Below are 12,434 nucleotides of genomic sequence, written 5' to 3'. Positions count from 1 at the left end.
TCTCTCTCCATAACTAAACTTCTCCAATATGACAACATCCTGGAGAATCTCCTCTGCATTCTCTCCAGAGTAACTATATATTTTCGTTGTTGTGGTAACCAGACTGGATATGATAACTCAGTCTTGCCATCATTAAGTAAAGTTCCAATATAGTGTCCTAACTTTTATGTTCTGTGCAAATGTGTCATATGCATTCTTCACTATCCTCTCTATTCCTATAGCAACTTTGTGATCAATGGACTTGAATCTCAAGGTCTCTGTGTTCATCAACATTCTTTAGTGACCTACCATTTACAGTAATATTCTTCCCCAGTTAACTTCCCAAAAACATCACCTCAGACTTGTTGGGATTAAATTCCATCACCAATGCTCTGTCCAACTTTTATCTGATCTGTATTCTACTTAGCCTCAAGCAGCATTCTGTGCTGTTTACAATATTATCAATTTCTGAATCATCCATAAACTTGCTAATCATTCCTCCTAGTCATATCCATGTTGTCAACATGTATCACGATCAATGATCCTTGTGGTAAATGGAAGATCACAGGCTCTCAATCAGGAAAACATCCTTCCACCAATATCCTCTGCCTTGTATTATCAAGCCAACTTTAGATCCAATGAGCTAGCTCACATTGGATCCTGTTTGTTTTAACTTCTACACCAGCCTGCAATGTGTGTTCTTGTCAAATTAATTTCTAAGTTCTAAATAAATAATGTCTGTTGTCTATCTTCATTCATGTTCTGAGTTATCTTTTCAAAAACACTCAATCAAATTTGTGTGATAGGACTCCCCACTCACAAAGCCAAGTTGGCTATTTTTGATCAGCTCTAGTCTTTCTAAATGTACGTATCTCCTATCCCTTAGAGTTGTCTCCAATGATTTCTCTATCATTGATTTAATTCTCATTGGTTTATAGTTATCCAGAATATCATTGCTGCCCAATCGTTTACTAACTCAGCTGTTGCTCATGAAGATGACAAAATTGTTTGCTTTGCTTAGCATCCAGGGATAGATGTTATCTGATCCTGGAGATTTAATAACCTTTAACAATTCATCATTCTTGATTCTGACATGCTCCAAACTTTTAATGACTCCTTTTCTGAACTCACTAGCTTCCATATCCTTCTCTTTAGTGAATACAGATGAGAAGTATTTATTTAGTACCTCACCCACATCCTCTGGATCTACGTATAAATTACCTTTTTGGTTCCTAGGAGACCCACCCTTTCCCTGGCTACCTTCTTGTTCCTCATATAGAAATATCTGGAGATTTTCCTTAATTATACTTGTCAAAGCTCCTTTATGCCTTCATAATTTTCTTCTTAAATTCTCTCCTTTACTCTCTATAATCCTCAGGAAATTAATTTGATTCTATTTGCCTGATAAATATACAGTAAATGAAGATGGACCAACTAAAGAAAAAAATCACTATTACAGAATCAAATATTAATGATTGAATTTGTTCAGTTCTAAGGCAAATGAAACTGTGAAAGTATTAGCAAGTTGATTCATCCAGTTGCTGGTACTTTTTATGTCCTTTCCTTTTTCCTGTTCCTTGTTTTATAACATTTCAGTTTTCATTACAACCAATCTGATTTGACAAAAGAAATTCTTTTCCCAATGTCTGTACTTCTTATATAACCTTCATTTTTGATCTTGGATGCCCATTACAGTTTAGCTGTACAAATTAATCTTTAAATATGATTGTTCATTTTTCCTTTCGATCACTTTTCAATTTTGTACTCCTTGCTGCCCACTTTCTAACCATTATCTACTTCATAACTCAATGACACTCCAGTACCAAAGCTACTCTCAATCACAGGGCACTGCAGAGAGTGGTGGGGACACCCAAGCGCATCTGTGCATGTGAACTTCCCTCTGTTCAGGACTTTTACAGCATCAGGTGCGTAAAAAGGGCCCAGAGGATCATCGGGGACTCCAGCCACCTCGACCACAAACTGTTTCAGCTGCTGCTGTATGGAAAACAGTATCACAGCATTAACACCAGGACCATCAGGCCCCGGGACAGCTTCTTACAACAGGCCACTAGATTTATCAATACACATTGATCTGATTGCATATCTGACTGTACATACATGGATATAAAACAATTATGTATATAACCTTAGTATTTGGGCAATATCCTCCCACACTTCCCTTCCTTATTGCTTGTACATTGCGACGGAGGTGCAGCATGAAGATTTTTACTCACTCATGTTGGGAAATGGATGTAAGAAATAAAATTCTGCGTGTCATTAAAACATATAAGCTTTTGTAATGAGTGTTGGGCCGGCTGGTGGTGTAGCGGCATCAGCACCGGACTTCAAGACAGATGGTCCTGAGTTCGAATCCAGCTGGGTCCCAACCTGGGCAGCAGCAGTATCTGCGCAGAAGAAAGGCCTGGCAACCTACTTCTGTATGTTGTCATGAAAACCCTATGGACAACTACCCTGTCCAAAGGGTCATCATGAGCTGACGACTGTGCGACAGCACTCAACAACAACAATGAGCATTAGACCAGCTGACTGTGAGATACCCTCAAAACTGCATTGCTATTTATACCAGTGTCCTCTCCCATAAATTCCCAACAGCAATCAAGATGAACAGTTTAACCTGACTTTTTACTGTAACCTAGCAACCACAATTAGCCCTGTTTTATTACTTTTAATAAAACTGCAAGATAAATATAAATAAATAAATATAAAAATACAAAATAAAAAATATAAATACCAACTGTAGAAAAAAATGTTCTTTATTATAGTATCTAATATTAATGACTAATCTGTTCAGTGCTGAGACAAGTGTTACTGTGAAAGTGTTAGCAAATTTACAGATCACATCACACCAAAACATTATTTAATTAACTTTCCTTCTTTTTATAGATATTCCACACCATCAGCCTGGACCGCATATCTAGGCTTACAGTTAATGAATAGAATGAATGCCAGGATAGTGACCAGATCAATTAATAGAATTGTTACCCATCCTAAATATGATGAATTCACATCAGATTATGATATTGCATTATTAGAACTGAAGACACCCGTTTTCTTTAGCGATTCCATCCAACCTGTCTGTTTACCAGCGACTACTCATGTCTTCGCTTCCACTGCAAGCTGCTATGTCACTGGCTGGGGAGTCCTTGGAGAAGATGGTATGATACTTTATAAAAGATTGTTAAGAAATATAAATGAGCTGAGGGTTAATCCATTGAAATTCTATGTGCAATCATATAACAAATGCAGGTAATTCATCAATTCTTTGATCAAGATCCTTCTAGTTTTTATTGATCCTCCTTGAGAGCATGAGATTATTGAATTTGGAAGTAAACTGACAGGATAAAATGGTCATTTTTGCATTCAGTTGTAGTTGGGTAAAACATACAATCATTTTAAAAATATATTACCAATTAAAAGATAAATTGAAAAAGTGAAGTTGTAACAAGTGGCATGCTAGTATTTTATCAGGAGGATAATCTGTAAAAGAGTTTGCCTTCATGTTACTGAAACTCTTATGGGAAATTGGAATCTGTGTTAAGTGAGACTTGGCTCCTGCTTATGTATTACGCTTATGTTACTGAATGAGACAGTGTGGGAGATATCAATCAGCTTAAAAATATCTGAAGACAAAAGATATCAGTAAAAGTGATTTTGAAAACCTACCTCATTGACCAATAAAAGACAATAAATGGAACTCAGGTGAAAATTAGTAATTTGTACCTCAATATCTGCTCATATGCTGCAGTATTAATTTCTTGCTTGCTTCTTGGAACGCTTTGTTAAGTTCTCGGCCTTACATTAATGAGGGCTATTGTAAATCTTTGGAAGCGAAAGTCCTGAAGAAGGGACTTGGCCCAAAACATCATCTGTTTTTTCACTTTCTTAGATGCTGCCTGATCTGTTGAGTTCCTCCAGCTTTTTGTGTGTTGCTTTGGATTTCCAGCATTTGCAGAATTTCTCAGTTTATTGTAAATCTTGCTTATAATTGCATAATAATTTTGCAGCTAGTTTTTCTTCCATTATTTAAAAATGTGTGTTTCACGCATCCCGTTTTATTTTTTCTCCCACATTGGAAGTGATGCAGCTCAGCCAGCCCAGGGTTCATGTCATCATTAACCATCCGATTATTCCAGAGCAATCCTGAAAAATGTGACCGCACGTGGTTCAGTTTGAGATTACATTTGAACGTTCAAAGACTTTAAACTTCAGTACGGCAAATATCAAAGTGTTAAGAATTAACTGATTGAAGTAAATAGGAATGAATTTATGATGGGATTAGGCACACACAAAACAGAGAAACGTATTCAAAAATGTACTTGGTACAAAAACCACAAAGAAACTAGTACACACTCATTGAAATTAAAGGGCCTATTTGTAGAGTTAAATCATCTTAATTGTGCAAAGAATTAAGAATGAGTGACTTAAGTTCAATATTTTAAGAGATGACGGCATCAAAACTTAAAATCATGAATGCATTGGAAGGAACATTAACTATTTCCATTGTTGCATCAATCTGGAACAAAAGGAAATAATCTTCAGGATAAGAATGCATGAATCAAATTTTTTGGGGAAGAGCAGTTTGAAAGGATGCTGGTGCATGGTTAATTTTGACTAAGCACAACTGATTAGTTCAATAATCAGGGAACAATAATAAGTGGAATTCAGGTGAAGATTAGTAATGATCCTGTTGAACAGGCTGGATAAAATAGGTTTTTGTTCTCTTGATAATGAAGGCTGCATTGGTAAATTGGTTTATTATTGTCACATGTTGGGCAGTGGGGTAGAGTTTTGCCTCTACCAAAGGAGGTGTAAGGCACTCCTTCCGTCCAAAGAGTGGAAGTCACCAAAGGGCAAGGTGGAACACCTGCTTAGCCTCCCACCACCCCAGTCAGGGTCTTGTGAAGCCATGGGAACAGGTGGTGGATGGTCATATGAGCAGCTGGTGCATATCACAAGTCCTGGTTATGCGACCACTGCTGCGAGGCAAACAATCTCTGAAGAATATTGATAATGGCTGGGTTCAGCCATCCTGGACCATAAGGCTAGAAAGTATAGGAGCAGAATTAGGCCATTTGGCCCATCAAGTCTGCTCCACCATTTCATCATGGCTGATCCAATTTTCCTTTCAGCCCCAGTCTCCTGCCTTCTCCCTGTATCCCTTCATGCCCTGACCAATTAAGAATCTATCAACCTCTGCCTTAAATATATATAAAGACCTAGCCTCCACAGCTGCCTGTGCCAAAGAATTCCACTCATTCACCACTCTCTGGCAAAAGAAATTCCTCCTCATCTCCATTCTGAAGGACAACCCTCTATTCTGAGGCTGTGTCCCCTGGTCTTAGACTCTCCCACCATAGGAAACATCCTCTTCACATCCTCTCTATCAAGGCCTTTCACCATTTGGTAGGTTTCAATTAGGTCACTCCTCATTCTTCTGAATTCCAGTGAATACAGGCCCAGAGCCATCAAACACTCTTCATATGTCAAGCCTGGAATCATTTTGATGAACCTGCTTCAAACCCTCTCCAGTTTCAGCACATCCATTCTAAGACAAGGGGCCGAAAACTGCTCACAGCACTCCTAGTGAGGCCTCACAGGTGCTTTATAAAGTCTCAAAATTACATCCTTGCTTTTATATTCCAGTCCTCTTGAAATGAATGTTAACATTGCATTTACCTTCCTCACCAAGGACTCAACCTGCAAATTAACCTTTAGGGAATCCTGCACAAGGATTCCCAAGTCCCTTTGCACCTCAGTCTTTTGTATTTCCTCTCCATTTAGAAAACTGCCAACGCTTTCATTTCTTCTATCGAAGTGCATGACCATACACTTCCCGACACTCTATTCCATCTGCCTTTGATTTGCACGCTCTCCTAATCTGTCTGTGTCCTTCTGTAGCCTCTCTACTTCCTCAAACTTACTTGCCCCTCCACCTATCTTCATTTCGTCTGCAAACGTTGCAACAAAGCCATCAATTCCATCATCTAAATAATTGACATATAACGTAAAAAGAATCGGTCCCAAAACAAACCCCTGCGGAACACCACTAGTCACCGGCAGCCAGCTGGAAAAGGCTCCCCTTATTCTCACTCATTGCCTCCTGCCGATCAGCCACTGCTTTATCCATGCTAGAATCTTTCCTGGAAAAAAGCAGTCTTGTAAGATACTGCCTAGAAGAAAGCAATGGCAAAGTGTGGAAACATTTGCTAAGAACAATCATATTTCATGGGAAGACCATGATTGCCTATGTCACATAGTATGGCACATAATGAATGAACGAATTGTCACACGTAGCAAGGTACAGCAATGGTCTTGGCTTGTATCCATTCATACAGATCAATTCATTACAACAGTGCATTGAGGTAAGGGAAGCTAAAACAATCTCAAAATGCTGAATAAAATTGAAAGTGCAGTGCAGGTAGACAATGAAGCGCATGGTCATAACGAGGTTTTATCGTGAGGTCAACAGTCCATCTTGTTGTACCAGGGGAATGCTCAGTAGTCTTATCACAGTGGTACGGAGGTTGTGTTTGGGCCTGGTGGTATGTGCTTTCAGGCTTTTGTATCTTCTGCTGAATTGGAGAGGGGAGAAAAGTGAGTATCTAGTGTGGATAGAATTGTGAAATATGTTGCACACTTTATGAGTCAGTGAGAAGTATAGACGGATTGCATGGAGGGGAAGCTGATTTCAGTGATGTGCTGAATTGTGTCTGGAACTCACTGTAGTATCTTGTGATTATGGACAGAGCAGTTATACCAAACAGTGAAAGGAAACTTTCTGTGGTGTATTGATAAAAATTGGTGAGGGTCAAAGGGGACATGCCAAATTTCTTTAGCCTCCTAATGAGGTGGAAGTGGTGGTGAGCCTTCCATTACATCCATATGATTGGACCAGGGCAGGATATTGATGATGTTCACTCCTAGGAACTTGAACTTGAAAATCTCGACCTTCCCAAGTTCAGCAATACTGATGGAGATAGGAGCATGTACAACATCCCCGTTCCTGAGTCAATGACATGCTCTTTTGTTTTGCTGACATGGAGGGAAAAGTAGTTGTCATGACACCATGACACCAGGCTCTTTATCTCATTCCTGTCCTCTGATTCGTTGTTATCTGAGATACAGCATCTGACGGTGATATCATCTGCAAACTTGTAGATGAAGTTAGAGCTGAATATAGCCACAGTCACAAGTGTGTAGAGAGTTGAGGGCTGAGGATGGGGTATCAGTGTTCAGGATAACCGTGGCAAAGATGTTGCTGCCTGTCCTAACTGATTTTGGTCAGGATGTCCAGGATCCAGTTGCAGACAGAAGTGTTGAGGCCTGGAAGATGAGTTGGTTTGGAATTATAGTATTGAAAGCAGAAGTGTGGTCAATAAATAATGGTCTAATGTAGGTGTGTTTACTCTACAAATGCCCCAGAGATGGCATCTGCTGTAGACCATTTTCAGCAATAGGCAAATTGCAATGGGTTGAAGTTGTCTCGCAGACTGAAGTTAATTCATGTCGTGACCAGCCATTCAAAGCGCTCCATGATGGTGGATGTCAGAGCCATTGAGCAGTAGTCACTAAGGCACATTGCCGTAGTTTTTGGTTGGCAGTAGGATGATGGTGGTCTTCTTAAAGCAGATGGGGATCTCAGATTGAAGTAGGAAGAAGTTAAAAATGAATGCAAATACTTCTGCCAACTGATCTGTGCAGGATCTAAAGACACAGCCTGGAACACAATCTGGGCCAAGTGCTTTGAGTGGGTTCACTCAGTGGAGGACCGATCTTATGTTCGCAATGGTGAATGTAGGTTCAGTTGCATTGGAGTCTGTCGAGTGGCTAGTGACATTCCCATCGCCTTCTGTTCAAAATCTGCAGAGAGTGTATTAAGTTCATTGCACAGTTGTTTTCTTGCAGGGGGATGCTTTTGAAGTCTTTCATTACCGCAAAGCCATTTCACTTGAAACCCACCTTATCAGGGTCTTAAATAATGTAAACCTATATGAAATATCCATAAGACCATAAGATATAGGGGTAGAATTGGGCCATTTGGCCTATTGATTCTATTCCACCATTTCATCATGGCTGATCCAATTTTCCTCTCAGCCCCAATCTCCTGCCTTTTCCCCATATCCCTTCACGCCCTGACCAAATATCGCTCATTATAGACGTATATTTGTTAAGTTTGAATGTAACCATTGAATGAAAATGGGGAGACTAATTGAGAGTTTCTGCATTAACTACAGAATGTAAGAAGATAACTTTTCAAGTTGCTCAATTCATTCTATCAAAAATATTTGGCAAATAAAATCCTTTTTGTTTGTTAGGTGAACTAGCAACAGTTCTTCAGGAGGCTAGTGTAAAAATTATTCCCCCTGGTATTTGTAACAAACTATATGAGAACTCTGTGACTTCCAGAATGCTTTGTGCAGGCTATCTTCACGGTGGAATTGATGCTTGTCAGGTAAGAGGCTATGGAATTTAGTACAGATAATTAACTTTCAATACAGTACTTACACAATATGGAATTACCTATTCTAATGTTAGGTTTTACTTGTTTGTTTCTAAACAGAAGACAGATAATAAGTCAGATCATGCCTTAAAAGAGGAACTTTATTTTGCATTCATTGCCAAATCATTGATATTTTTATGAATGCTTTCTATATTCTTTATAAGTGCAATTAGACACCTATACTTCCAATCAGGCATTTGACAAAATTATTGCTATAAAATTAAATATTTTTATATGTAAAAAATTTGAATGTACAAGACCTGTACTTTTAAAATAAGTAATTTTTCCCCATGGTCAGTCATTTCAATTTTCATGTAATTAAACATTATACTTTTGATGTAGAACAGAGTTGGAAATCTTCTGAAGTTTTCTTAAGAAAAATCTTTTTCCTCTCTTTTCAAACTATTAACCAATTTCTAGAATCTAAATCAGGTTTATGACCACTGACGTAGGTTGTGAAATTTGCTGTTATGTGGCAGCAGTACAGGGGAAGAGATAAAGAACACTATAAGTTGCAATAAATAAGTACAGAGGAAGAGATAAAGATTACTATAAGTTACAATGAATAGTGTGAAAGACGATTAACAAGATGGATTTCATGGAATAGAATATGGATCACTAATACTGGCCACTTACAAGCTCAAGTGGGAAATATTTTCAACTACTGAAAATCTGAGCATTTAGTGCTTTAGATGTAGATGTCATGTTTCTTTCATAAGTGTAGCCAGCACTCCTAGTTACTCTCATCATAAACAACTTTTGCTTTTCTGTTCCCTTGTTTGCCAGTATAATACTGTTGGATAAGTTTACATATTGTTTGCATTATGAATATGAACACAGACATTTTCAACATATAAAGACACAATAGATGACATTGAAATTGAGATGCAGAACAGAAGCTAGAAAAAGATGCAAGATTATCACTAGGGCAATGGTGTTGTTAAGGGGAGCTTGAATTGGACTATTTATTTCTACCATTCACTCCATTGCTCATCTGGTGAGTTCATACATAAATCTTCCTGTAATAGCCTTGAAGCTGAAGAAGGCTGTCTATAACCTACACTGGTGCTAGAAAGTTTGTGAACCCAGTAGAGTTTTCACTATTTCTGCATAACTATGACCTAAAATATGTTCAAATCTTCACGCAAGTCTTAAAACTAAATAAAGAGAACCCAAATAAATAAATAACACAAAAACATGATACTTGTTCATTTATTTATTGAGAAAAATTATCTGATATTACATGTATTTGTTGGAAAAAGTATGTGAACCTCTGGGATTCTGCCTTCTATTTGGAGTCAGGTGTTCCAATCAATGAGATGAGATTGGAGGTGTGGGTTGTAAGGGTGCTCTGCCCTATAAAAAAGTCACACAAAGTCAGGTTACTGATAGAACCTGCTCTGCTCAAGAAAGATCTCTTTATGTGCACCATGCGTTGATCAAAACAACTTTCAGAGGACCTGAGAATTGTAGAGATTCATGAAGCTGGAAAAGGCTACAGAAGCATTTCTAAAGACCTGAGTGTTCATCAGTCCACAGTAAGAGAAACTGTCTACAGATGGAGGAAACACAGTAATGTTGCTACTCTCCCTGGGAGTGGGCATCTTGCAAAGACCACATCAAGAGCACAACGTGCAATGTTGAAGGAGGTGAAAAATTACCCAAGGGTAACAGCAAAAGACCTGCAGAAATCTCTAGAATTTTGCTGAAGTTTCTGTTCCTTTGTCTACTATAAGAAAAATACTCAACAAGAATGGTATTCATGGCAAGACACCATGGTGGAAACCACTGCTCTCCAAAAGAACAGACAGACAGACAGACTTTATTGATCCCGAGGGAAATTGGGTTTCGTTACAGCCGCACCAACTAAGAATAGTGAAGAAATATAGCAATATAAACCATAAATAATTAAATAATAATAAGTTAATCATGCCAAGTGGAAATAAGTCCAGGACCAGTCTATTGGCTCAGGGTGTCTGACACTCTGAGGGCGGAGTTGTAAAGTTTGATGGCTACAGGTAGGAATGACTTCCTATGACGTTCTGTGGACAGATGAGACAAAAGTTGAACTTTTTGGCAGAAATGCACATTGCTATGTTTGGAGGAAAAAGGGCACTGCACACCAACACCAAAACCTCATCCCAACTGTGAAGCATGATGGAAGGAGCATCATGGTTTGGGGCTGCGTTGCTGCCTCAGGGCCTGGACAGCTTACAATCGTTGAGGGAACAATGAATTCAAAATTGAATCAAGATATTTTACAGAAGAATGTCAGGGTGGCAGTCTGTCACCTGAAGCTTAATAGAAGTTGGATTATTAATACGACAAGACAATGATCCAAAAGACAAGAATAAATCAACAACAGAATGGTTCAGAAAGAAGAAAATGCGTGTTTTGGAATGGCCAAGTTAAAGTCCTGACCCTAATCCTATAGAAATACTGTGGAAGGATCGGAAGCAGTTCATGCAAGGAATCCCACCAACATCCCAGAGTTGAAACAATTTTATAAGGAGGAATGGCCTAAAGTTCCTCCAAGCCAAAGATCTGATATCATTTTAGGTCATACTTATGCAAAAGTAGAGAAATTTCTACGGGGTTCACAAACTTTCTAGAACCATTGTATATGTTATGATTGATCTCAAGATGAATTTCCACCACGTACCTAGCTCAATGGCATGACATGTTCACTTCCACAATGAAACCTGACTTTGTCCCATCTTAGTTCATCTGTAAATAAAGTTCACATTTAAAGCTGTGTAGTCTCTTACAAAACCCCTATATTTCACTCTGTGTAAATTTGACTTTGGCAGGGTTTCCCCCATTTCTTATGACCTATTATATCTATTGGTTTTCTTTCAAAGTTACAATTACTCAAAATCTGTCACCTTCTTGTACAGTAAATCCATGTGTCATCAGGTATCATTTTGTTCTGCAAACAACCTTTATTTAACTTTTTTTTTCTAGGGTGACTCTGGAGGTCCATTGGTGTGTCTGGGCAAGAGAAGAAAATGGTTTTTAGCAGGAATAGTTAGCTGGGGAGAAGGATGTGCTCGACGTAATCGTCCTGGAGTTTACACTCGTGTTTCTAGGTTTTCTGACTGGATCAAGCAACAAATCAACTGAAACTTGATTGAAATTTATTCAATGACGATATTCATCTTGTTTTGTAATAATGCAGCGTTTTCCTGCTTGTGAGTCCCAAACGAGCTTGAAGCATGCTCACTGACTCAATAAGCTAATGCTTTGAAGGTTCAACAACCAGAAATGGGCATTGTCAGAATGATCAGAAACCTTGGCGGGAAAAAAATACATAGAGCAATGACTTGTAGTTTATGGATGTTTCCTACTAAGAAATTTTCGTTACTGGATTGAGTTATGCTATAACTGGCATATTACAGTCATAGGAATAGTATCTTTGTTTTTGTCAAATAAATATGTTTTATTACAGTGCAATATCTGTACAAGTTTTATCAAAATTTTCAAATTATTTTAGGGGGTTTTATATATAATTTGTTTAGGGGAAGACTCTGTAGCACTGTTAACTCAGCGGTACTTTACTGTTTAATAATTAGAGTTATGAGAATGGTTTTACTTTGAATTAGTTTTGGAAAAATAAGTTTGAAATTTATGTTTAATTCTGACCTGGTATGTCATTCATAATTTATAAATAATTTCATGCCGAATCTTTGCATAAAGGTTACAAATATTTTCAGAACCTTTATTCAGATTTCCTGTTTATTTTAAATTGCACAAAGCATTAACACAACAGTAACTCCATCTTCCATGCTTTATTGTGTGCTAGTGTAATTAATTAACTTCAGTACTTTGACAAATTTTTGCTCAGTGGTACACTGTGGCAAAGGGAGCCTATTTATATATCCTCATATAAACTCCAGGTGCCCTTTCTTTGCAGCTTTCATAACTCCCGAGCAGT

At 38.2% G+C, this 12,434-nt stretch overlaps 1 protein-coding gene across 1 annotated transcript in view; it reads left to right on the top strand.

Annotated features, from left to right (window-relative positions):
• The window catches only part of LOC140727203 (transmembrane protease serine 9-like), a 125,466-nt gene extending 113,247 nt beyond the window's left edge, over nucleotides 1-12,219 (top strand). The window contains exons 34-36 of the mRNA XM_073044470.1: nucleotides 2,884-3,155; nucleotides 8,316-8,452; nucleotides 11,465-12,219. Coding sequence (XP_072900571.1) covers nucleotides 2,884-3,155; nucleotides 8,316-8,452; nucleotides 11,465-11,623 — 568 coding nt within the window. The 3' untranslated portion in view covers nucleotides 11,624-12,219. The remainder of the gene's footprint in view (nucleotides 1-2,883; nucleotides 3,156-8,315; nucleotides 8,453-11,464) is intronic.
• The last annotated feature ends 215 nt before the right edge of the window (nucleotides 12,220-12,434 follow it).

This window comes from Hemitrygon akajei, chromosome 5 (assembly GCF_048418815.1).
Source record: "Hemitrygon akajei chromosome 5, sHemAka1.3, whole genome shotgun sequence".
Taxonomy (NCBI): domain Eukaryota; kingdom Metazoa; phylum Chordata; class Chondrichthyes; order Myliobatiformes; family Dasyatidae; genus Hemitrygon; species Hemitrygon akajei.
This window is presented reverse-complemented; position numbering and strand designations above follow the sequence as displayed.